The following is a 26,865-nucleotide window of genomic DNA, read 5'->3' as shown; positions in this document are numbered from 1 at the left end:
TTCCTCTCTATGTTCCTCATACACTGGAAGGTTCGGTCCAGTGGCTTATGAAGATAAGCATTGGCTGATGTCAGTTTCCTGTTACACATCTGCTCGGTAAAAAGTCCTGTCTTACAAGTTCTCTTGTGACGGAGCTGCATCAAAAGTTACCTCCTTCCCTGGAAAGCAGCCCACACCCATGCATCTCATCACTGGCGACTCTCGTGCTGAGCGCCCCTTTGAAAAGAACAGCCTGTAAACTCCTAGGTGATTGTGGCTCTGAGCATCTGCACAGACAGGGTCGACCTGGGTGCCCGTCTCCACCGGGCTCCTAGCAGGAGCTCGCCAGGATGTCTCCAGACTGCTGCTCGGCGGGGTCCGACACTGTCAGCACCTTGAAATGCTTGTTGTATTTGGATTACATGAACATGGTTAATGTTTTCATACTTCTCAGCACAACTTCAGGGAAACTCCCCAGCACCTCTAGACATTTTCAACATGAAATTCCCTCTCTATCATTATCACCTCACCAAGAGGCCAGAGTCGCCTCTCCTGTGGGGAAGGAAATCAGAGTTGTCATCAGCTGCTGAGCACGCACCTCTCTTGATGGTGCTGTTGCCAAACCAATGTTTCTCCTCAGGTGAGGGTTTTCAGACTCTTGATTCTGCAAGAACATTCCTGCTCAGTCTGCTGGCAGTGATTTAGACTGGGGTGTGGCCAGCTCAACAGCAGGGTGCATTTCCAAGCATAAAAGAGTCCCAGAGGTAATGGAGAGGATGGTGTGCAGAACAGTTGGAAATGGTGTTTAACCTGGAGGCATCTCCATGACCCAGATGTAGACCTATGTTCAAATCCCTTGTCTGCCCTAATACACTGAGTTTACTCAATGTAAAGTAGATGAAGAGTACCTACCCCACAAGGTTGATGTAAAGAATAAATAAAATGCTACATGTTGAGCACTTTGCATGGATATTGAACCATAGCAAACATTTAATAAGTGGAAATAAAAAAACCATTCTAGACAGTTCCTTTATCATCACAGTGGTCTCCTAAGAGGCTCTAGTTCTTGTTTCTAGGCTAGGAGTTCTCTTCCTGTAATTGAATTCTTCGTTGGCTTCTCTCATTGATAAAGTCAAACCACTTGAATCTTACTTCCTAAAACCAGCTCTTCTGCTGCTGTTACCTTATGCTTATTTCTGTGCATGAAATATTTTCTTCACTGTTCTTCCTGGTAAGAACCAGAGGGAGACACTCCACCGTCAGTTCATCTTCCCACAGCACCAGCTTCAAGTGTTGGTTTGACTGCTGATGAGGAATATCTTCTGTTTTGATTTTGTATCCTTGCCCAGATGACTTCGTGGTGCAGAAGCCAGAGCTCAGCATCCCCTCCATTTGCCACGCCCCTGGAGGGGAGTATTTTGTGGAAGGAGAAACGTGGAACATAGACTCCTGTACTCAGTGCACCTGCCACAGCGGGCGGGTGCTGTGTGAGACAGAGGTGTGCCCGCCGCTGCTCTGCCAGAACCCCTCGCGCACCCAGGACTCCTGCTGCCCGCAGTGTGCAGGTAACCAGTGCTGGGCTCCGGGACCCATGTGGCGGGGAAGGCTGCAGCTCAGGCATTATCAGTATGCAGGACCAGCAGGTTGAGCCTCACGTGGGAGGGTCCCAAAGCCAGTCACCAGTAACCCAGACAAGAACAAGTGGCAGCCTGCTTTCTAAATTCGTCTTCTCTATAGACCACATATTTATGATTTCAGTACGCCTTGCACTTTGAGGTGACTTCAAAGAAGAAAAGAAAGGTGATTGATTCTTTCTGCCATTTTTTTAACCCTATATCTCAGACTTAGGAGACAGTCCTGCTGCATCAGATTATTCCAGATGATTTTGCTAATGCGTTAAAGACAAAGTTGAACAGTTATTGATAAATAATATCAATAAAATTCTTTGAAATATAAGGGTGGTGAAGATACTTTAAGAATGTTAAATGGGAGTCACTAAAATACACATAATGCTGACCCCTCTCAAACCTGTCATGATTAATAAGATCCAAAAGAGTTAAGTGAGTTATCACTGCCTGTGCAAAGAGTAGTATTGTTTCCTGGACTGAGCCGGTAAATTTATAGTCATGAAACACATCTAATCAAATTCTGTCAGGATTTTAAACATAAGTTACTGGTTTGTAGCTAAAGTGGCACTTCAGATTAACACTAGAATGTATGACTTTCTTCCAAAAGATACTTAATTTGGACATATAAAATTACCAAGTTGATAACTCACTAGTTTTATTTTGTTGCTTAATCTTTTATCTTTTCAACTTAAATCAATAAGCATTTACCTTCTGAATGTATATTCATAGGACGTTTCTACTCAGTAAAACATCAACCTCTGCATTTCGTTACTGTTTCCTTTTTTCACATTGGCTTCTCCAGTTGTCTGGCCAGAACCCATTGTTGTCGTTGTCTCCAGTGTAGCCGGTGTCCACACTGTTCATGGGTTTGCATCAGTAATCTTTCTGAGTTGCGTTAGATGAACTTGCAGGAAAAGCCACACACTTATAGTTGTCATCATGCATTGCTGCTGAGGTCTGACCATCTTGGTATAATATTTTGCTGTAATTAGTAGCCATGTTAATCTGAGAAGCTTAATTAGTGCAGCAGCTTTTCAGGTATAAGAAATAGTTCCTATGTGTTACGTTGTTACAATATGTATAACCTAGTCCCTACCATATTTTTTATCGTTAGCACTATTTTATTCAGGTGCAAACCCTGCTGATGATTCTGTGTTATATGTAAGCCTGACTATATTCCCCTCCTCTGGGTAGAAACCACTTGCAGTGGTCTCTTCCCTGGTGATCATGAATTTATATCCATTTAGATACTTATTTTACATATACTGTGGAATGCCTATATTGAGCCACAGGGGTCTCCAGGTTAATGAAAGTAGATGCTACTCCTGTCCGATAGAGTAATAATCCAAAAGAATAGCCAAACAATCCAGTATTCTACTATTAAGTAAATAACGGCAAGTGGTAGAAGGGCCTCTGAAGGAAAGAATTAAAAGCACTTATAACACAGGAAGCTTTAATTAAAGTGGGAAGTATCTCTGCTACCACTGATAATAGGATCTAAGGTAAATGCTGGGGTTAAGAGGGGGAATGGGAGAGGGGGACTTCGCCATGACCCATGGCCCAATTTCATTGGCGGGACGCCTGATTGGACTCAGAGGTTCAGCACAAAGGTGAAGGGCCACCTGAAAGTGTATCTCCTGAGTTTCGGTGTGGGATCTTAGAGCTGGTCACAGGGCGGGTGCGCGTGACCCCGCATGCGCAAAGTCGCGCATGCGCAGAGACCCCGCAGAGAGGAAAAGAGCAGAGCCAGGCTGAGGCACTCCTGTCTATGCCTGTGGTTCCTAAGGGCCCAAGCACCCCGTGTGCCTAACTCGACTTCTCATTAATGAACGTGCACCTGTGTGATACTTCCTTTCCTTCCATACAGCTTGAAAGAGAGCTTTCAGTGAGAGTCCTCATCTTAAATGTTAGGATTTTCTGTTTTAGGCATCAGTATTGCAAAGGTGAAGGAAGGTATATCTAGATTCGATGTTATAACATCAGTCACTACCCCATGATTTACCTTTCTGAACTTTCTATTCATAGTTGTATTAGGCCACAAAAACAGAAAATGTCTTAAAATGCCAGTCAGTAATTTCTCACCATCACAGTCAGTGTCAACAGTAGCATTGACGGATTAGGTATGTTACACATCTAGAAAAATGTCTTCTCTACTCTTAGGATACTTGCATTCCAAGACAGCCCCCAAATGGTATCTATGTGCAGTAGAGGAGCAGCTTCCGCAGAGCGGGGTCCCTCGGGGTCACTGTCTCTCCCGGGATGCTTGTCACTCCCTCTGCCCTGCAGCCTTCCCTCTCAGCCGGTTTCGAGCAGGCTCTGGAAATGGGCTTAAAGGAGCTGGAGTGCCCTGCAGCTGATGCTCTGCGCTTCATTCACCAAAGCGGAACAGGGAGAGAGCAGAATAAACAGCACTTTGTTTCCTAAGTCCTCTTCCTTATTTGTCAGCATTGTAAAGCAGCATAGCATAGAAGAGAGAGGGAAATAGAGTAGAAATAGAAAGAATGGGTGAACACCAGCTGGTAAAAACAAAGTAGAAGATGGATATTTGGAAGCAACAGTTAGCATTGGTCAGTCTCTTAAAAAAGAAACGATTCCTGGACATGGATGACCCAGAAAGGTCACTGAGAAAGTAAGCCTGTCTTACCATCGCTAGCCCATGTGGATGTGACCTGGGGAACCATACCTAATTTTGGACCTAGAGCACATTTGGAGCAGTGGAACCAGTGGCTGTTTTTCCGTTGTGTCTACCTTCCGGACTGATGATACGGTTACAGTTTAAAGGAGAAGATGTGGGCCCATTTCATTATGTTCACTTCCTTCCGTCCCTCAGAGAGGGCCCAAAGTGAAGCAACTTTGTTGCTCAAAGAGGCTCTCGTTGTCACATCCAACTTCTTGGCTGTCGGGTGTGTTGATGAGGTGGGTGGAGGGGGATTGTGACCTCTGGAGCTTCTGATTCACTGAAAATAGCCGAGTTCCTGAGGTTGATTCTGAGGGAAGCATATGATAATTCTTACGACCATGTAGCCATTGAGAAAATGTGGTTCTCATAGACGTGTGCTGGGCAGGACCATCATGGCCTCTTGAGTCATGAATGTGGTTATTAGGACTTTTCTTATCAGCGCGTTGTGAGATTTCTAAACTAGAAACTTCACTAACATACTTTTCTCAGTTCTATCTCAATCATTTCCCACTTGAAGTTACAATTTTCATGTCATTTCAGTGGAGGACAGGATCCAAAGGGATGCCTGTATTTCCTGGTGACAATACTTTCCCACTTCAAGTCGTAACTAGATCTGAGAACCCTCTGGCCAAAGTCCTGAAGTAGGCGGAGACACACATGGTTTCTTGGTGGGCATATCCTTAGGAATGGTTTAGGTTTTCCATCATCTTTCAGCCATTAATGTGAATGCCTGAACATTGCAGTATTACATGTAGGTGTTTGGGGAAGGTGCAGTGAAAACCTGTTTGGGTACTGAAGGCTTAGGACTGCATGGAGCTGCAAGGAAGATAAAAGCTGGTACAGTTTTTAAACAAGGAGAGGCTTCTCTTACATACATTACAAGAAGTTTGGAGGCAGGTGTTTATTAGCATTAATGCAGTGTCTTAGTGACGTCTGCGCCTTTCTCCTACAGGTGGGATAAAGATATTACATCTACAGGTAACGCTCATATCCAAGGCAGAAAGGACGTGGAAAGATGACATCGCATCCGCCCTTCCTTTAAGAAAGTGAAAACTTTTCCAGAAATCCCCCACGTAGCCATGAGGTCCCATTAGCCACAACCTGGTGACGTGGCCACTCCTCCTTGCTGGGGAAACTGGAAAAGCAGGGAGCAGGGCTGTCATATTTGACTTATACCCACTGTGACTCAAGTCCCCAACCACCCCCCTCCCAAATAGCAGGACCCTATAAAGCCGAGGGAGAAGAGTAGAGTGGCTGCTGCACAAGCACCTAGCAGAATCTCTGCTGCAGATCTTTTGTGGATTTTGTTGTTTTGCTTTAAAATTCAAGACCCTGCCTCAGACTTGCTGTTTTGTGACTGAGACATTTTCCAAGGCATGTGGCACACAAAGCCGCAGTGAGTGAGGTGCTTCCTGCGAGCGTCTGTAACTCACTGCGTCGCACGGTGGGGGGCCTGCAGCTCTCCTTCCCCCTGCTCACCTGCTGTTCATCCTTCCAGATGCGCCTCTCCAGCCTTCCTCGCCCCACAACGACAGCGTGCCTAGTTACTGCAAAAACGATGAAGGGGACATATTCCTGGCGGCTGAGTCCTGGAAGCCTGACGTGTGTACCAGCTGCGTGTGCATGAACAGTGTAATCAGCTGTTACTCGGAGTCTTGCCCTTCGGTGTCCTGTGAAAGACCTGTTCTGAGAAAAGGCCAGTGCTGTCCCTACTGCATAGGTAAGACCAAGACAAAAAATCCTTCGTCTCCTCCCAAGGCCACTAAATCCACGTGGAGAGCCATTGGCCCAGATCCATTAACATGTTCAAGGTCTGGTTTCTGGTCGGCTTGCCACACACAGACAAATAGTAATGTCAGACGGGGGAAAGGCGTGGAAGGTGTGTTCCCACGCTAGAACGTATTAAGAATAAAATGCGCTCAGCGTGTCGTGATGATACAGCACTGCCACATGCTGTTGGGCTGCTTTGCCGTTTCAGGATTTCCGATGTCAGAACTTTCTAAGAGCACCCTGTTTTTGACAGTGGTCTTTGGTTCCACATAGAAGCACCGGGTCTCGTTACAGCACACTTAGTCCGCGAAGCTTGTTGCTGCCTTGAGATCAACTAACTACAAAATGCTCACTTTATCTCCCAGTTATCTCCTCTGTCTGGTAACAGTCCGTTCCATTTCAACCACACACTTGTCCGCTGTCAGGGGCCTAGGGACACAAAGTGAGGCCTGCGTAGCTGAGAGAGCCCTCCCCTTCCTGTGACCCATGGGGACACATCTTGTGTGCAGAGGACATGTGTGGATTGGCCCCTGGCACCTGCACCAAAGCTGGTCCCGTGGACAGAAGCCAGATGCTGTTCGGAGGCGAGGCGCGGACAGCTGGCAGCTCCAATAAAGGCACAGCGCCTGCTCCCATGGCTCTCGCTCTCCTTTATTGCTTTTGTAGCAAGGAAAGCTCATAAAGTCAAGTGAAAGACAGTGAAACATCTCAATCCAGTAGTGAGCCTCTACTCAAAGTTGCAGGTGAAAAATTAGGCAAGCTGCAGTAATTGCAGGTTCTGTGCATTTTTTGGAGATTCTTGCATGCTTTCTGGGTACAAGCCATTGCGTGTATTGGGGGTGATGTATAAGAAGGAGCGATCCTCTGGCCACAGATCTTTGTAGCGGTTTCCATAGATGAGCCCATGAATGGCACTCAGGGGCACAGTAGCCATGACTCAAGCTTAGCAGGACAGCTGCCCCCTCTTCTTGACTGTGACCTTTGCCCACCAGACAGAGGGCCACTTCCTCTGAGTCTTATTTTGCATGTTGTTATTATACAAGAGATGGAAAGGTATTTTAAAAGCACGATGTCTGCTCAAAAATTTAACAAAGCTTAATTTCCTCAGTGTAGTGGTCAGGGAGTATTTATGCTTGAAAGCAGGATTCTCTTTTAAAGGTTGACCATCTGAGTAATTTATTCTTCAAACCATGATGCTTTTGAGAGTAAAATGGGAGCAATTAATAATTCATGGTGGGACAACAGCTCCAGACCAGGAGTGTCCCAGGCAGATTGGGACATGTGGTTGCCCTACCTTTCTAGTGACTGAGACGTTGGGTTCTGCTGAAATACCAGTAAGCTTTGTAGCTCATAAGTGGGGTCAGAAATGTAGCAAGACAGATTTCCAACTTGGTGCTACTGGTCTTTTCAGAGCTGAGCAAAATCTCTACAAAAAATAGCACCGCCTTTGATGAGGTCTAAATGGTATGCCTAGGCCACTTTCAAAGGCTGGGGGGTGGGGGTGTTGGAGAGCCAGCATCACCATATTTAAATATCAAAACAGGAAAGGAGTCCTGAGAATTGCTATTACCTTCAGAGGAAAAATCTAGTAGTGACCTCCTCCTCTGTTACAAGTTCTCAGATCATTTTGTTTAGATAAAATTTCCTGTTGTGTTTTGCTACTTAATTGATAAATTTATAATTAGTAAATTGCTCAACAAGTAAATTTGTTTCCAAATGATCACAGTAAATCATTTCTCTTTCTCAGCAATTTACAAATGCAAACTTATGTAAAGATACCTGCAAATTGCAGTATTGTGTTGTTGCATTTTTTTAAAACATTTTTTTCTTTTTGCTTTTATAGTTCCTATTGCAATTTCTGCATCATTTAGACTATATATATATTCATCTTAAGTGTTCAGTGGGAAATACCATTTTGGTCTAAATTTGTAATTTTGATTTTAAATTAAATTTCAGGCATTTTCACTAAACTTTGGTTCATACGAGCTCATAATGATGTGCTGGAATTTTGTTACCTCTCCCAGCACACTACCCCTGCTCCTACTTGACACGGGTGTAATTGTATCACATAAATCTATGACTTCTCTTCAGGGGAGCATAAGTGCTGGGGACACTTAACGTGTGCTGCCGTGCACTCGTCCACTGGAACGCTTCACATACATTGTTTTATTGACTCCGCTCTATAGTCATCAGACCTATTTTGCAAGTAGCCTTGTAAGATTAGCCTTCAGCCTTTCTCCCCCCTTGGTTCCAGGCACAGGAAGTCAGGTTCAGCTCTGACTGTGATGTGGGGCTCCCTGACAATGCAGGCGCGCTCTCTGAGCAGTTCCCCACCCACGTGGCCTCTGTCTGAGGGAGGCTCCAGGCCTCACAGTCTGGCACATCCGTCCGCAGGCAGTTACCGTGCCTCAGTGGCAAAGCCTGCACCAGCCTCTTAAGATCACCTGGCAAAGGAAAAAGATGGGAAAGCCACCAATTTGTATGTCTTAAAACAGCCAACTGCTTGCCTTGTCCCGATCTCAGGCTCACTCAGTTTGAGCCCAGCCCCTTCTCAACCCAGACAGTCTGCTCCCAGGTCACTGAGCCACAGTTCACAGCACCAGCCTCATGCTGCTGCCTCTCCTCCCTGGGCGAATATTCTCCCGATCGGTCAAACATAGGTTTAATAAAAAACCTGCCTTTAATAAAAAAACTTACTTTTTATTTTGGTGATAAAACCTCTAAACCAAAGCCTGCTTGCTCTCCCCTTGTGAATTAGTCTCTCTTCCCCAAAGAGAATTGAAAACTGGTGTTCCCTCTGAAATTAGTGTAATTATGAGTTTTGTGTTCCTTTTAGCTAAATTATCAAGTCACTAATGTGCTATAATAATGCATCTCTTTGATGTTTGAAGGCCTCATATTGTGTGAGCTAATTTAATAGAATGTGTAATACAGACATAATTAATAGGATTGATGATTAATTTTGAAAAGTGAACAGCTTTGTCTAATTACTTTTAATACCATAGTGATCTTCAACTAGCAAATGACTAATAATATTTCTTCTGAAGAGAGGCAGTGTCTACACTTTACATGAAGTCCCATCCATTATACAGCTTTCCTTTTTGCTTAGATTTGTTTGTTTAGGTCTATTTTCCTGGAGATCAATATATATGGTGTCTCTCTGGAACATCTATTGATCACTATGTATTTAACTCCGCCCAGGAATCAAATAGTAAATACAGGGTGGGCAAAAGTAGGTTTACAGTTGTGAGTACACTAAACACAGGGTGCATTCTTGTCTTATTATTTATTTGTATTATGACCATAAACCAATTTTTTCCCAGCTCTGTATTTAATTTTGCATCTCCAAGAACCAATGGAGTTACCTGCTGTGTACCCTTTTAGGCCACAATGTTCTGATATTGGTATCTTCACTGGAAGATTTTTCACAGCTGTTTCTCCAACATGATTTCTTAAAATTAAAAGCTTTTTTTTTTTAATTAGAAGGAGAATTTACGTTGGAGCCAAAGGGTTATGATCTCACTTCCAGCACATTCTAGCTACATGTACCAGTGACATGACATCCCCCTGGCTCAGCGACCTGCTCTGTGGGAAGGGGATTCTTCACTGAAGTGCTGTGGCAGCTGGTCACCCGCAGGGTGAAAGTGCTCCGTGAACAGTGGGCGCGATGGGAATGAATACCGGTTCAGTCCGGTTACCACGCCCACGCGAGCGCCGTGCCGTGAATAACACACACGACCCGAGAAGGGCCTGGGTGGGGCTTCGCAGTGATAGGCTTTGGAAGGATGGGAGTATTTTTAGGGCTTTGGGGGTGTACCTCGTCCTGCACTCTCTGAGCTTCAGTGGCCCGTGACCACGGCAGTCACCTGACTGCGATCCAGGTGGGAACAGCATGGCTCTGGGGGTGTGCATGTTGGGGCCCAGCCGCTCCCACGCCTCAGAGGCTCCCTGTTCTCTTGGGCCTCTGGATGTCACCACAGGGGAGAGAATGGAGCTCTTTTATTTTTTGTTTGTGCATCCATGAACCTATCGTACATGGTCTGCTCTGATTCCTGGGAAGAAAGTACGCGACATCTCTAATCGGGGCAGGTTCCTGTAGGAAAGAGGCTGGTTGCTTCCGCGCCCTCGGCTTTTGTGGCCCCCAGGCCTCAGCCACAGAGGTCACAGTCAGTGCTGGGGTGACTTACACAAAGGGGGAGGGGAAGTGGGATGCTTTTCTGTGTATTGTTGGGAGGGTGTAAGACTAAACACATGCTGGTTGTCATGCCCTGCCCTAACTCGGGAGCGGGTCTAAAGTTGTCGTCGCAAAAATAAACCGTGTATGATTTCAGTTTGTTTGGGCCTCCCCTCCACCCAGGAAGCTTCTTGTCTTGCTCATTCCCTTATTCCGTAAGCAGCTTTCAGCATCCTGTTCAGGCCCTCAGCTGTGTCAGCAGAAATTCACGTTGTTCTGGTTAACCTGAGGGAACCCGAGTGGCCTCACCTCGTGTCAGAGAGGTCTGTCACGCAGAAGGGAGGCCGGCCCTGTTTCCAGAGAGGCCCAGCGGCAGGTGCCTGTCGCTTACTTCTGTCCTAGAGGCCCACTCTGATTTTGAATCCTATAGAACAGTGGTCCCCAATCCCCGGGCCGCGGACCGGTACCCGTCCATGGGCCATTTGGTACCAGTCCGCAGAGAAAGAATAAATAACTTTTACATTATTTCCATTTTATTTATATTTAAGTCTGAACAATGTTTTATTTTTAAAAAATGACCAGATTCCCTCTGTTACATCCGTCTAAGACTCACTCTTGACGCTTGTCTCGGTTATATGATACATTTATCCATCCCACCCTAAAGGCTGGTCCGTGAAAATATTTTCTGACATTAAACTGGTCCATGGCCCAAAAAAAGGTTGGGGACCACTGCTCTAGAACAATGGTAGTCAACCTGGTCCCTACCACCCACTAGTGGGCGTTCCAGCTTTCATGGTGGGCGGTAGTGGAGCAACCAAAGTATAAATAAAAAGATAGATTTAACTATGGTAAGTTGTTTTATAAAGATTTATTCTGCCAAACCTAGCGAAAATCTGACATAAAGTACTTGGTAAGTAATTATTATTATATGCTATAAATCTGCTTTATAAATTTTATAAAGTAAAGTTACTTCCCTACTTTATAAATCGCCATTACTGTGGAACAAGAGGGCGGTTAGAAAATTTTACTACTAACAGAGATACAAAAGTGGGCGGTAGGTATAAAAAGGTTGACTACCCCTGCTGTAGAGGTTAGGGAGAGACCCCCGTCTGGGAAGATTACATTTCTGATGCAGAAATATAATCAGACTGGAAGGCAGTTCACGGGCTTGGGGAGGTGGTACTTGGGACAGGACGTGGCAGTGGCAGGGTGAGAGGCTGCAGGCACAGAAGCTGCCCACTCTGGGCGTCCAGGGACCTCCACCTCAAGGTCTGCTGGGCAAGGTCCTATCCTCAGACTCTTACCTAAACAACTTCCTTAAGTCCTAGAGGAAATTTTGTGTTTTCCTTCTTACTTGGGCCCCTTTGATCTCTCATTGCTCTTGTCCCTGACTGCCTTAGAGACTGCATAGTCTGTTTTCCAAGTGACTTCTTTGTATCCTCGCCACGTACCTATAGGTGCACTTTGGGTTGTAGGCCTTGTAAGAAATGAGACCTCATTTAAAGTTGAAAATGGAATGTCTCTATGAAGTGCTTAATCACCCCATAGCAGATGCTTAATACAAGAATTCAGGTCTGTGACTGAGAAATTCTGTCTCCTTTGCTAGGGTAGGAATCAGCCAGAAGGCGCTGTGCTTACCAGTTTGGTGAGATTTCTATTACAATTAGTCCTAGACTTCCATCCCCAAAATAAAGTGTTAAAAAGCAAACATGGACTTCCAAGAAACATCTTACAACTGGGATCAGATTGGCTTTGTCAGCAGCTAAGAAATTCTATAGAGATAGGAGTTGGCCTTCGTGGCAACATTTATCTGTCTTTTCTTTTTATAAAAGTGAGTTTAAGAGCAGATGCTCGATTCATTAGAAACTAAAGGTTATAAGATAAAGCACTCAAGCTTTGAGTTAAATCATTTAGCATTTTTTTGCATTTTTGGCCAAAAATCTTTAATCACTTGCTGATAGGAACACTGTGTATTGGATCTCTGTGCCTCATTATATTGTCTCGACCACCTGCATCACTTTCAGCCAGACTTCATTTGGGTTGTCATTTCACATTCTTTTACCGCCTCTGATTGTCCGGAGAGCCAGTGTAGTATATGGGAGGCCAGTCGTCGTCTTCCGTGCCTACGAGTCCCTGTGCAGCTCCCAGGGACCTGCGAATTATTTGCTCTTATTTCTTCCTGGCTGCGTTTTTTGTTTGTCCCCTCTTTATGTTAAAAAAAGGGGGGGGGGGGAATGCTTTCTCAAACAGAGGGCACACACATTTCATTTATTCTCCGAATGAGGAGTCTGTGCCAAGCATACGCTCAACTTGAGAGGCAGAAATGAAGATGTACATCACAAGACAAGGACCTCAGCATCTTGTCAATTAGGAAAGCGGAATATAACATAATAGAAGAATGCCAAACCCTTCGGAGAGAGGAAGAGCGCTGTGGCGCATTGTTACATTTTAAGCTAAAATTCTTGAAAGTGCTTCCCCTCCTCTCACCATAGGAAGCTATTCCTATGCCAAGACTCTGACTTCATGACCACCAGCACCAGATTTAGAACCTGGACTATTTATACAAGAAAGTTGTCTCTTGCAGAAACGGAAAAGTCCAGCTATAACACTGGCTCAAGTGCAGCGTAGTTTCTCTATTCCTCCATGTAGGAAAGAGAGGGTAAAACTGGAGATGCTGTCTTTTCAAGGGTTAATGAAAACCCTCGTCGTGGTTGGGTTCAGAGCAAGCCCCGAGCTACCCCGTCACGGTACCTGGAACCCTGAATTGGATTGTTATAGAGGAAGAAAACACATTTCTAGATGCTAATTAGCTTTATGGTGTAATTAGTAAAGTAGCTCAGGAGTAAAAGCATAGTCCAACTTGAATAGCCTGTTAAGACTTCGTGTCTTGAAGGGAGAAGTTTAACAGTTGGAGAAATCAGCTTGAATTGGAATAGTACCCTGCCCCATTGGACTGTTGAGATCAAATGGGATCGACGCATAGGACATGCTTAGCACAGTGCCCAGTATGGAGCAGGCACTCAGTCAGTGGAAGTTAGTTATTATTAGAAGTTAAAGAGTAAAACTAATGTCATTGTCAGTGTGAGCAAACCAGCTGGAGTAATAAATATAACAGTCAAAATTGAATGGCACAGCTCACTTGATAGCCAAATATAAACCATTTACTTTCAGTCAGATATTCCCATGTCTCTATTTCTACACTTGTCTTCAGCCTGAGTGCTTGAAATGCTTTTCTGTGTGCTTTCAATTAGACTGTGCTGTTTTCCCCAAAAAACAACAGTGGCTTTATTAATTTATTATTTAGAACCTCAAATTGCCTAGAGCAGTCACCATAACTCCCTGCAAACCAAATAGGTTCCAGAACTCCCTGACACAGCTTCCTCAGATGAACCGGGACGTGCGCGGCAGGAGGTGGCAGTCTGGAAAGAAACGAGTGTGTGAGGAGGAGGGGCACCGAGGTCGTCAGTCAGCCGAGGTTCACGCCCTGCTCCCAGGCCTGGGAGTATTTCTGTAAAGCTTTATGAACTGAAATCTAATTAATTATAATTTAATCTAATCTGGGCCACATAGCAGCCAACCTGGAAAACATTAGTGTCAGAGTTTTTCCAAAAACATAAGAATCCTCCATTTATTTAACATGAAAACTCAGTATAGAGTGGTGACCCACTCACATCATATGTGGCTTTGTTTTAAAGCGTGTTCTCAGAAACAAGCTTTGCCATTATGAAATGTATTGGTACTATGATTCAGACTGATCGGATCATGGAAAACCACCCTGCAAAGCAATGGGGGGGGGGGGGGTGTTTCTCTATTGCCGTCTCTGACACGGGGCTCATCACAGACCAATGTCCCCTTCCTCAAACCCTGTGGTCCCGATGTCACGTGTCCAGTGCTACCATAGCTCACCCCAGAGAGGCACATTGGATCTGGCTTGGTCTTGCTCTGAAATTGTTGACTAGGCAAAATGTTGTGCCCTTTTCCAGCAAGGCCCAGGCACGTTTGAGACCATAAGAAGAGGGGAGGAAGTGCTTAGTAGAGTTCCAGGCGAAATACTGGGCCTGGAAGTCAAACGGGACCCTCTGGCATGCAGATTCCACTGCTCACTGGCTGGCTTACATCAAGTTACTTCCTCCTGTAACCTGAGTTTCTCCAGAGTAGGAGGGACAGACCTACTTCATAGTGTCGGTGATCTGAACCCTGCGGAGCTCTTGAGAAGCTAATTGGATGCTCAGTGGATGCTAGTTCTCTTCTGCAGGACTTGGCACTTACATCCTTCTTTTCAAACCATCCGGTGTCCCTCTTGTCTGCCACCTGCCGCCTCCCGACTTTCAGTCTTCAAGGAGGTCAGCTGTGAGAACGCTGGTCATGTGGCTTCTCGATCTTGTGGACTTGCTGAGTTCTGCAGGAAGTCAGTAAGGCAGTAATATTGCTTTAAGAAGAAATATTTTCCTTCTATAAAGAATTCTCTATGTAATAGACTCTAGATTTGGTGGTGACTCTAAGGTGCTCAATGAAATGTTGGCTGGAGGTCAGAATATTACTTGAATTAGGTTCATTAATGACTCAGCCATTTGGCATTTTAGGATATCTTAGTGAAGTTGCCTCCTCTCAGGACTCCGTATTAGCAAAAAACTTCTGTCATGAGTTTGGCTTGAAAGCCTCCAGATGAATTTTGAGTATTTGCAACATGTACAAATACAGTAAAATGATTGTTAATAAGTATTGAAACGGGTTTCTGTTTATAACTAGAACTTTGTGATTACTTGATACCCTTTGTTGAACCTCAAGCAGCAGTGATGAGAGAAGTGATGGGAAAATGTGGAGAAAGAGCGATGATGCACTTGAACGCTTGACACAGACTCCTGCCTGTGCTCGCTCATAACACCCGGTGACAGACCGAGACATCGGTGCAAGCACACACTCTTACAGTCACATCACCTTGTCAGTGCTGTTTGACAGGGCGCCTCTGCCTGACGAGGTGGTAAGAAAAGAATGCTGACACCAAAGCCAGGTCTGGGAGCATTTCTGTCTGTGACCCTCCTCTGAAAAAACCCAGGGCCGGAGCTTTGTGCTTGGACTTCCCGGAGAGGAGCCCCCGGCCGCCTGGGCGCTCACGGCTGCAGAGGGAGGAGCTGCGGAGAGGAAGTGGCTCCTGGCGCCCTGTGCCCGCGCTGCTTGTCACACCCGCCAGCATTCTGGGTTCTAGGCTTTGTGTCTGGGCGATGACTGGGATCCCCTCAAGAGCTTCCCGAGGCCTTTCTAGAAGGAACCTGGGTCTCTGAGCCCCGTTGCTATACTAAGGAGCTCTCCTCCCAGGTTCTTTGCTAGTTTTCCATTTCCTAGGGACCAGTCCGTGGTGAGCAGAAGTGCCCCAGATCAGGAGGAGTCATCCGGTTAGTGGCTAGGCCAGTGAAAAATGTCCCCCATCGTGTTTCTCCATTGATATGCCCCATCTCTGCTTGCTGGTCACTTGGGCCGCATTGTGGCCACTGTTCTCGAGCCTGAGAGGAAATGTGGCTGCTGGTAAGGCAGTGAGTCCGGGTGAGCCGGGGAGGCACCGAGTCGGAGAGGGGGGCACTTGGAAGGAGAACGCTGGGGAGGGAGGGGGAGCATGCAAGGGGAGATGGGGGAGAAAGAGCGGAAGATTTTAAGCTGTAAATTAACACAAAAATAACTCAAAAATATATTGTTCTCAAAAACCATGTATTACTGGAAAATGGGTTAGAATGAAATGTTTGGAAAGTGGATATATTTGTTGATGAGAAGGAAGAGCATCCAGCATCACTGGACACGGAGGCAGTGGGCCCCCCAACACCGAGGCCCCCCCCCAGGATAGCTCGGGGCACCTGCTCGTTCACTGTCATTGCCGTGTCGTTCCTTACTGCTCCCCTGAGTCACTCACAAAAGAGGGTTCACTAAAAGTAGGAATTTCTTGAATTATCTCCATAGACATACTCAGCTGGACTTTTAAAAAAAATCTCTCTGCAGAAAGAGCAGACCCTCTGAATGTGTCTCTAACCTACTTATACTCGAAGTTCAGTTTTCGGTTTTCCGTGCCGTGTGTTCAGCCACCGTACAGGGACTGAGTGCGTATGTTTGATGATGGCAGTCTCAGGACACCCAGTGGCTGTCACTCCCAGCCAGCTATAACAGCGACTGCCCTGGGTTAGCCTCCGTGGCCCCCGGTCAGGGTCAGGCCACAGGATGAACGTGGTGAGGCTTCTCCCGAGCAGAGGGAAGGGCAGCAGGGGTCTGGCAAGCAAAACTGTCACCGATTCTGGAAATCCTAAAGCATCCTGTGATTGCACAGAGCGGTTGGTTCCCCCTTTTTATGTCTCAAATATAGTAAGATAGCATGCTTTATCCCCTCAAGCAATTCCATCGTGTGGTGTTCTTGTCCCTAGAAGACACTATCGCCAAGAAGGTGGTGTGCCACTTCAGCGGGAAGGCCTATGCCGACGAGGAGCGCTGGGACATCGACAGCTGCACCCACTGCTACTGCCTGCAAGGCCAGACCCTCTGCTCCACCGTCAGCTGCCCCCCGCTGCCCTGCGTGCAGCCCATCAACGTGGAAGGAAGCTGCTGCCCGATCTGTCCAGGTATCTGCGCTGTCCTGCCGCGTGTGAGCTGTACAATGATTGAGGATAGAATCAGAGCAGACTCAGAGCCTCTCCCCCATCCGTGAGTTCATGTGGCCCAAGCAGTGTGTTGGTCACAGCTAAGTTCTCCCTGTACAAGGACATGGGATGGACTCAGGGCAGATGACCAGCAAGGTGAGGGCCTGATTTTGGTTCTTCTGATTTGCATCTCTAAACATTAGTGGTGGTGCTGTCTCATGGTTCTGGCAGACGTTAGTGACACTTGCTTTATCTGAGGAGCAGTGTTAGTGTGCTGTCGAACCAGCCTAGTAAGAATGGTTCGAGATCAGACACGGTAGGAGATACGAGGTGAATATCTATCACAGCCAGAGTGGAAGCTCTAGGTCTAAAGAACACAGCACGACATCGTCTCTGCACGTCATCTCCAGCAGTACCGAGACCATCCCCTGCAGCCTCCTGCCAGGCCCTCTGCTGAACTCCCACGTAACAGCATAACCGCCGAGGGCGCCCCCAGCTGGCCACTGTGTAACCCCAGGCCTGCGTCTTTCCCCACATTGCTCCCACCCGTTGCGAAATGCAGGACCTGAGCCCCCAGGCGGTGTTCCAGATCTAAGCCCGAAATGCAGAGACTTCACAGGCAGTGCCAACCACACAGACCCCAGAGGGGGCTTGCTCAGGGCCTCTGAGGCCCTGACGAGCCGGGAGCCCCTGCCTCTCCGCCTCAGTTCTTGTGCTGTCCTGCAGCACTGTCGGGGGTCCTGCTCCGTGTGCTGCAGCCAGCTGGCAGTCACGCCCGTCGAGCACGTCTGTCTGGGCAGCTGTGGAAGGGGAGTCGCTACCCCAGTTCTGCACACAGCCCCTTGTTTAGGTGCTGCACAGCGAGCCCTGATTGAGCACTTCTAAGAATGTCCCCTTGTCCCCTAAGAATGATGGGGTGTTGTGCCAGGTCAGGAGGCCAAACCCTTTCAGAGCCTTCATTTGGGTATTTCTCATGTTCGAACGTCAGCCTTGTTGAAGGCATGGGGTGAGAGTCGGAACGCCGCTTCTGTGACGGTTTATCACTCAGTGTGCAAGTGGGAAAAAGTGAAACATTTAAGTGTCTTTTCAGTGAGAAGAATGAGGGAAAACATGTATTTCTCATTGGAGTTATTTTAGCACATGTCTCTTCTGTTTCACAAGTTTCATAACAGTGTCCTAGTCCTGTGCTTTCTGTGATATAAATGGTGAGAACTGACCTTATTTATTCAGCAGGGACTCTTTCAGTGCCTGCTCTGCACAAGCATCCCAGGCCCCGTCCACAGAACCCCTGTGTTCATGGGGAGAGGCGGGCAGCAGACAGGGACAGCGACTAGATGGCACCCAAGACGAGGGTCAGGGCTGCGGGGCGAGGGGCGGAGGGGGGAGGTCTGGTTTCACGTGGGATGGTCAGGGGGCCTTGCTGCAGGAGGACATTCATAAAGAGCCCCAGGAGCATCGCGGGAGTCGTGGGGAAGCAGCTCTGGGGGCGGAGGCAGGACGGAAAGAGCCCTGGGGTGGAACGTGCACGCTGCGCAGGGTCAGGGGACAGCAGGGAGGCTGTGTGGACAGGGCCCAGGGAGCAGGCAGGTGGCTGGCCCATCAGAGGAGTTTATTGGGATGGAAACTTTGCCTCCAGAGTCTTGAGCAGAGGCGTGATGTGCTGTGACATTTTACTGGGATTTCTTGGAGCCGGGTGGAGCACAGACTGGAGGCAGGGAGACCAATTCCGAGGGTTTCCAGGCATCCAGGTGGGAGATAATGCTGGCTTGGCCCAGGGTAGTGGTCGTGGAGGTGGGGAGAAGCGGTCGGATCCTCATTCCATGGGAAGGGTAGAATCAATAGGATTGGAACTAGATGTCAGGGGTGAGAGAGAGAAAGCAATGTTTTTGGACTAAACCATGGAGTTGTATCTCTGGGATGAAATTACTTCAGTTCGGAGCATTCTTACTTTGACGTATCCATTAGACATCTAAGTATGAATAGCAAATGCACAGTCAATATTTAATCTGAAGTTCAGAAGAAAGATTGGAAATCCATCAGTCAATTTGAAACCTGTCAGCCGTAGGTGGTTTTTTAAACCCTGAGGCTGGAGATCACCCAAGGAGCGAGTGCAGGTAGAGAAGCAACGAGAGCCCAGGACTGGGCCCAGGGATACCACCCAGCTTTGGAGGGGGGGCTGGCAAAGAAAGCAGAGGAGCCCAGTGACACCGGAGAACACCAGGGGAGCTGTGACCTGGCCGCCAAGAGGGGAGGGGTCGGAGGAGGGCCGTTCGGTCGTCAGGTGAGCTGTGGGCCCTCGTGCTGGCCGGTTAGCATCTGCTCCCCATCTTGATGCCTCACTTCAGCACAGTGGTGCACAGTCCAATTAGAACGGCCTCCAGAGAGAAGGGGTGACCGGAAGGTAATGGTGGTTCCCGGCCGTGAATGCTCAGTTCACAAATAAGATCTTCCTGTGAAGCAGAGCGGCCCCGGTCCTTTCACAGGAGGACCTGAGCTAGACCTTGAAGGACTCGCTGGGGTGAAGAGGGTAATCTGACCAAAGACCCCAAGCTGGAAAGGCCAAGGCCTCACGCCCCTGGACAAGGGAGTTCCAGTAGCAGGAGCTAAGGGCAGAACAGCTGTGGCCAGAATTGTTAGGGCCTTGAGTGTCAAATGAAGAGTGTAGGCCGAGTGGTCTGTGAGGAAGAGGAAGAGGAGGAGGAGGAGGAGGAGGAGGAGGAGGAAGAGGAGGAAGAGGAGGAGGTTCACTTTGAGCAGATGAATGACAGGCTCGCAGAGGTGCTCTGGGAAGGCCCGCAGGGTGGGGTGTGGGAAGGACTAAAGCAGGGAGACCAGAGGCTGGGCAGCTGACACTCACATTGCAGACGTCCAGGTGTGGGGCAGTAAGACCCACACCCAGGTGACGGTGGCAGGAAGAGAGGTGGAGAGCCGCTCAGCTTGGCTTGTGAATGTAATAAAGCAGAGACTGCAGGTGCTGTTTACAGCCCTGCTCATCACCGGAGATTTCTCCAGTGACTTCTCAGCTAGGATTTACTGTTGGATTGAAATTCAATTTCTGTAACTCTCCTTTCTGCATCTGACATGATTATTGATGAGTCATTTCTCCATCTTCTCAGCAAACTCGGCCATCAGTCAAGCTTTTGCCACTTGACCTTTGATTTAAGTGACGCCTGCCGGCAGACTGGCCTCCTGTCCTGCCCTCTCCTGGGTGCGCTGTGACCGCAGTCAGGGCTCCTCGCTGCACTTGCGGGTCCCAGCGCTCTCTGGATAGCGCGTGCTACCCCTCTGGCCTTAGAACGAACACTCCCCTGGTGGAGCACTTGCTCCCGCTGCCGTCTTGGGTAGAAGTCCAAACCCTTGAGCTCGTCAGCTAGTTACTCCTTGTCCCACTTCACAGAAGAAACTGAGGCCCAGAGAGGTCCAGTGAATTATCCAGTCACGCAGCTCATTACCAGAAGACCTGGGAGTCCCGGTCCTAAGTGGGCTTCCGATTCCACCTCCAAAGAAGGGGCACCCTTGGCTTGTGAGCCCAGGCGTTCCAGGGAAGGACACTGGGGGGGGGGGGGGAGGCAGGGAGGCAGGCAGGCTCTTACAACCGGTCAGGTGCCTCTGAGTGTAAAGTATAGCCCCAGGAGGTTGAATTGGGTTCCTCTGAAGTTCAGATCATTCTGAGCACAGAGGTAATTTGTGATTGTGACCATGTGCCTGTGACCTGTGTGGCCAGGCCGGATGCAGTTTTTTGGTTCCCTGGGCCTGTAGCCTGAGGACACCAGCTCTTGCAGTCAAGGCCAGGAGGCTGTATATGACAGGTGGGGTTGAATGCAGCCTCTGGCCATGGAAGGCCTACGAGGTGTAGGCATAGAAATGCAGCAGCACTCACACTTCTTGTTTTTGAAGGCAATTTTTTCCTGAAAAAGACTGCTTAGGGGCAACTTCTTTCTTAAGTTTGAATTAAAGGGAAATGACCCTCTCCCTTTAGACTTGAGGGTGATAAACTAGAACTTAAATATTTTGTGATTAAAATTTAAAAAGGAGGTGTGGGTGGACTTTAATCAGCTGACGTGAGTTTAGTGGGGCAGACTACTAGATACAGAGGAAGGCCGAGAGCTGCCAACCAGTGAGCGTCCCTGTCGGCATGAGAGGCCCGTGAGGGCAGGGTTGGTCTTGATCACAGCTGTGCCCCCCCCCCCAGCAGTGCTCAGGTATATTTGTGGAACAACAGTAAGATAGTTCATCACTCAAGCTCCCCTGCTTCACCCCAGGCAGATCTAACCTTTCCCTGCCGCTGCCAGCCAGAGCTGGTCTTAGCACCTGTGGGAAGAGAAGTCACAGGGCCGCATCTCTGTTGTTGGCCGGTGTCACTCGAAATCTAGCCCTATGCAGGTGGGAAGCGGAAGAATTTCAAAGGTGTTTCTCTACTCTTCTCACCCAGGAAAATGTCCTGAGGTGAAACTCAACTGATCCCAGCTCTGGGGGCCTCTGCAGAGGCTTTTGCTCCTTAGCTGTTGACATTCACAGGTTTGGTGGAAAAGATCTGGCATCAGCCTCTCCCAGATCTGGCGTCAGCCTCTCCCACCGAGGCCCTGGAAGCCCGCAGCGGGTCGGCCTGGCCGTGCGGTGATAGGGAGGTTCAGCGCTGGGCCCTGGACCGGGAAGCGGAGGGCTCTGGGTGCTGTGGCACTTAGATGTCATGCACATGTCAAGTTAGGGTTCTTCCCAAATTCCTTTAAGATATTCAGACCATATCTCAGGGTTTCTCAACGGATAAGTTAAACACCATCCCCTCCACACATCCAGCCCAGACCAACCGAGTGAGCACCTGAGGGAAGCAGCACATTTTCTAAGCTCCTGGGATGATTCGGATATGAGAGAGAGGTTGGAGAATTCCAGGTTCATACTCAGGCCCCTGCTTCTGTAAATGGTGATATTTTCAGTGAATTCTCGTTTTAATGCTGGAGTTCTCAAGGACCCTTTGGACTTTTTGAAACTGTAAGACTGTCTAGTTCCTGCTCTGTCTGTGGCCTGATAATTTAAGTAAGAAAGTGGGTGTCTGGGGGTCTCAGGACAGGGTGACGTTGTTCTTGGGGACAGTGGGGAGACCTGTACCTTGTATCCCAGCTGCGCAGTTCCCGGATGCGGAGCCTCAGGCAGTGAGTGTACTTATACCCACTCAACTCCGCCTGCCTGGGGGGAACTCCGCCTGCCTGGGGGGAACTCCGCCTGCCTGGGGGGAACTCCGTTACCTGGGGGGGGGGGGGATGGGACTCCGCCTGCCTGGGGGGAACTCCGTTACCTCCCGGGGGAAGCTTAGCAGCTGGTCTCGTCTCCATCCCGCTCTTCTCTTCAGTTCACGTTAAACTTCTTCAAAGGCCGGTAGCTTTGGGACAGACAAGGACTGATTAGCAGAAAGAGTTATTTTTATATTTTATGGATTTCATATTTGGACTAAATTAGGCTGTTTATTGGTGAGTATTTAGTACCACCAGTGTTGAATAACCTGATTCTAAAGATCACTTAGTGACACGGCAGGGTCTGGCCAAGAGGATGGACAGGATTGATGTGGACTTGTCACATTCTGAAAATAGAGGTTCTTAAAAAGTTATTCTTTAAAGAGTTTGGCTGGTTTGTTCTTAGCCAGATGAAGTAAGGATATATAAATTAATTTGTTTCCTCAATGTAAGTTTTGAATTTTTTCACTGGTCCCTTTTAGAACTTAAAAAAAAAACAAACCTGATATTTGGGATAAAGAATATTCTCCTTCTCAGTTTTGTTTCATGTTGTAGTATGTTGTTGTCAAATATCCATATAATTAGAAATAGATTTCCTGAAGATCGGTTTCCAGTCTGCATGGACCCGGTGGTAACAGCAGACTTAAATCAGGCCGCAGTCTGTTCCCACTTAGGGGATGAGATCGGAGGGGACGGCTAAGAGATGCCGAAAGAGTGGGAAATGCTTTAACTTTTCCACTCCCTGTGACAAGTGATTCCACAGCCATGGTCTGAAGAGCCGCAGGGTTGTTCTAGTGTTTAGCTGATGGGAGGTGAAGGAGATGCTTGCCTTTCAGCCGGGCCTGCACCTGCAGATCCCTAGAGCCAGCGCTATCTGACGTGGAAAGGCGGGCGGTCTGACCCTGGTAGAGAAGAAAACGTTTTTTGTTGTGGGTTTTTTTTATCATAAGTAGTTCTAGGGCATGTTTCCCACACCTGCAAAGCTAGTGGCACCCCAGCAGTAATGAAGTCAGTGCAAAGACTGGATCTTTCATGTCCCAGGACCTAGTGTGTTGGACTGAATGCACTGTCCATTTGGATTGAGGAAACAAAAGTTAACAGTAAGAAGCCCCTCAACCATCTCTTAGGAAAAATGTTCCCGTCTTTCAGAAATGTATGTCCCGGAACCAACCAACATACCCATTGAGAAGGTAAATAATCGTGGAAAGACTGACCTTGAGGTTCCCAAGTGGCCCACTCCTAGTGAGAATGACATTGTCCATCTCCCCAGAGGTAAGTACCAAAGTCAGTTGAGACCTGTCTAGTCTTCTGTAGGGTCTACTCTGTTGCTGTTTTAATGTTTACAACTGCCTTTAGATAACCTTTTAAATGTCATGCCAAAGTAAGTTTAACACTCCAGCTAAGACCTGCTTGGCTGTAACGTATTTAACAACCTGAACGGTAAGGTAAGTCTGTGGGCCACCGGGTGAAACCCTTCCTCTGGCTCACGTGTTCAGACTTAGTGATGAAGAAACAAAGTATGTTCTTTGTCCTAGGTGACATTTCTGAGCCATCACTGATATTTACATGTAAGCACAGTAATTAATAATAAATTATTCACTGTCCCTTAGGATTCTGTACTAAGCACTTATATGCATTAGGTTACCCTGTTTTCACTCCATGAGAGTTCAGTGTATTACGTGTTGATTTTTCCCCTCACCAGGTTTGTTCCGTGCTTTATATTTTTCTTGCTCTGTCCTTTTAGCTGTATATAACAGAGATGTTCTGTCTCTCAAAGTTAAGTGGCACCGTAGGGCAGAGTTTCTGTCAGTACTGCCTTCTAGATGAAAGCAGGTCTCTTGATCAAAGTAGTATGAACTTGCTCTTAGCCATGACTCAGTACTGCTTCCTGTCTACTCCAAGGACATTTTCAGAATCATTGCTATATAGTTTTTTTAATATGTCTAGGAAGAACATATTATAGAAGAAGCAATAGTCATTGTTTGAGAGATTAAAGGCCTGTTACTCTAGAATATTCAAAGTGTTAATGCATAGATCAAGCCAGATGACCTGCGGGTCAGGTTTCTGGACAAGGTGTTTTGGCTCCCTGTATAATTGCTCCGACTGAATGAATGGTGTGTTCACATCCTGTTAACATTCAATCAATCTATATTAGTGATTAATCTGCAGCAAACACAGGTTTTGGATGCTGGGATACGAACAGCCTTTTTATTGTACTATGTTGAGGCTCTGTGTATTATTTACATAGTGTCTCTGTACCCTGAGGAGAAATTTTCTCAGGTGTCAGTTGAAGAAAAATTTATGCTTCTCCTAAGCAACAGCTGGGTTTTGATCTTAAAGACACTGAATCTTATTGATAATGCTTTATTTCCATTTTTGCTTTGGCTGCTAGGAAGGCTCAAAGCTAAACTTTACAGCCTGCTTTTAGTACCCAATCAGAACTTAAGGACTGAATTTTGTAAACAGACCTTAGTTGAAGTTTCATTTTCCTTTCACCAAGATTTTCCTTAATTTACTTTTTAAAAAAATCTTGTATGACATTTCCTAAAACCATTACCAATGTCATTTGGAATGTGTTAATCCAAAAATTCATTCCTTTATTCATTGTGTATTTAAAACCTGAATTCATCAGTGTTTTTACCTTTGTCATTCTTGATGCTGATAAGTGTTCTTTCCTTCCTGTCCCACACATACATAAAGCAGTATATTAATAAAAATCTGAGTTTTAAACTGTAGACACACAGAACATCACAAAGCTGTGCTGCTTCACAAGACGAGTTTCCACAACGCTTTAGCAGCTAGCTCCTTTGTACGTGTCCTGCACCTTTCATTAATCCGGTCCCTGGTGCATTTAGACAACTTGACTACGGTGGTTTATTTGGAACAAAATAAGAGTAAGGAAACGTCCAGCGTGTGATCCTGTTTGGTATATATTTAACTTGCTATCTCTGTCTGCAGTATTCATTGCAAGAATGATGATTTAAAGGAGCACAAACACTTTCATTCATGTAAGCAAAAAACTAAGGCAGGAAAATGATCTAATAGGCCTACTGAGTTTTCAACAAGTTTATGGAAAGGCCTTTATGCTTAGATGTCAGTAAACCAGAATACCAACAGAAGACCCAGCTCTTGATTCTAGCTTAATTGTTACTATCACACTATTTACTAGTAAGTCAAAGAATAAACTTTGTCTAATCTCCTGTTTGCAAGTAAGCAGAGAACTAAGATATTTTTGCTTTAAAATGTTAGAGCCAGTATCAAAAAAATTTTAGTACATAGTCAGACTTTTATTACTTTTTAAAGTCTACATAAGAATCTTACTTCCCTGACTAGCTAGAACAAGCGCCATTCCCAATGATTAACCTCCTCGCCGTGGTATTATGTTTTTCACATCCACCTCTAAGAGCTCTGCCTTCTTGTAAAAGCTCTTTGGATCAACTCTAGACTTTAGTCATGATTTAGCCTTAAAGTACTGTGATGCAATAAAACCAAGCTGATTTCTATTTGCAATGTAATTAAAATAATCCTTAAAATTCTGGTATAGATAATAAATGCTTGTAACCTTTTTTTATTTTTTCCCCTAGACATGGGTCACCTCCAGGTAGATTATGGAGACAGTAACAGGCGGCACCCGGGCGAGGACTCTTCCCTGGACAGCATCGCCTCGGTTGTGGTTCCCATTGTGATAGGCCTCTCCATTATAATAGCATTCCTGTTCATCAATCAGAAGAAACAGTGGATACCCCTGCTCTGCTGGTATCGAACACCAACTAAGGTACTGTCCTGAAAAAGTGTCAGTCTCTTGAATAATCAAACTGGGAAAGCTTGCACAAATTATTTCCTAAAATTCTTGATGTCTTTTATATTAGGCAGTGAAATATTTACTTTGCTCTTCGTAGCTTCAAATGCACATCAAGCTGTAGCAATAAAGTATTTAGTACAGGCCCAGGGATAAACCAGTCATTGATGGATTACCCATCATCTGGTATTGGCCCAGGGATGGACCAGTCAGTCACTGGATAGATTACCCTTCACCCATTGGTTAATGAAGTCTGACCTTTCATGGACCCAATATCCTGGGTTTAAAGTTTGCAAAGAAACAAGTACCTAGGGATTGGTTACATAAGAAATTAAAAGCTGGTCATCTGGTGTTTCTCAGTGACCTATCAACTTAGAATTGGGAAAAAAAGAATTCATAAAGGGAGGGTAATGATACTCCAGAGAGGCGAGAAGAGAGCCAGTTGCGAGGACACAGAGAAGTGCAGAGGACAGAGATGGTCCCAGCCAGCAGAAGGAAAAGGAGCGAGGGGTGGAGACTGCGTCAGGTAGCACCAGACTAGATAGATGGGCAGATTTCACATTGAGGGAGGAAGTATGTTATTAGTTGTCAAATCTGCCAGTTTTAAAAAGCAAGATTATTTTCATTAAAAGAAATAAATCGGCCCTGGCTGATGGCTCAGTGGTAGAGCGTCAGCCTGGCGTGCAGGAGTCCCGGGTTTGATTCCTGGCCAGGGCACACAGGAGAAGCACCCATCTGCTTCTTCACCCCTCCCCCTCTCCTTCCTCTCTTGTCTCTCTTCCCCTCCCGCAGCCAAGGTTCCATTGGAGCAAAGTTGGCCCGGGCGCTGAGGATGGCTCTATGGCCTCTGCCTCAGGCGCTAGAATGGCTCTGGTTGCAACAGAGCGACGCCCCAGATGGGCAGAGCATCGCCCCCTGGTGGGCATGCTGGGTGGATCCAGGTCGGGCGCATGCAAGAGTCTTTCTGACTGCCTTGTTTCCAACTTCAAA

At 46.8% G+C, this 26,865-nt stretch overlaps 1 protein-coding gene across 3 annotated transcripts in view; it reads left to right on the top strand.

The window, feature by feature from the left end:
• CRIM1 (cysteine rich transmembrane BMP regulator 1) overlaps nucleotides 1–26,865 on the top strand; it is a 194,904-nt gene that overhangs the window by 164,887 nt on the left and 3,152 nt on the right. For 2 of the 3 annotated variants that reach the window (XM_066378523.1, XM_066378521.1), the window contains exons 12-16: nucleotides 1,329–1,544; nucleotides 5,786–6,007; nucleotides 16,636–16,830; nucleotides 23,226–23,348; nucleotides 25,661–25,851. In XM_066378523.1, the coding sequence (XP_066234620.1) occupies nucleotides 1,329–1,544; nucleotides 5,786–6,007; nucleotides 16,636–16,830; nucleotides 23,226–23,348; nucleotides 25,661–25,851 (947 nt within the window). The remainder of the gene's footprint in view (nucleotides 1–1,328; nucleotides 1,545–5,785; nucleotides 6,008–16,635; nucleotides 16,831–23,225; nucleotides 23,349–25,660; nucleotides 25,852–26,865) is intronic. The other variant, XM_066378522.1, reaches the window with a different exon arrangement.

The sequence above is a fragment of the Saccopteryx leptura genome, chromosome 3 (genome assembly GCF_036850995.1).
Source record: "Saccopteryx leptura isolate mSacLep1 chromosome 3, mSacLep1_pri_phased_curated, whole genome shotgun sequence".
NCBI lineage: Eukaryota > Metazoa > Chordata > Mammalia > Chiroptera > Emballonuridae > Saccopteryx > Saccopteryx leptura.
Note: the sequence above shows the minus strand (reverse complement) of the source record. Positions and strands in the feature narration are given on the sequence as shown.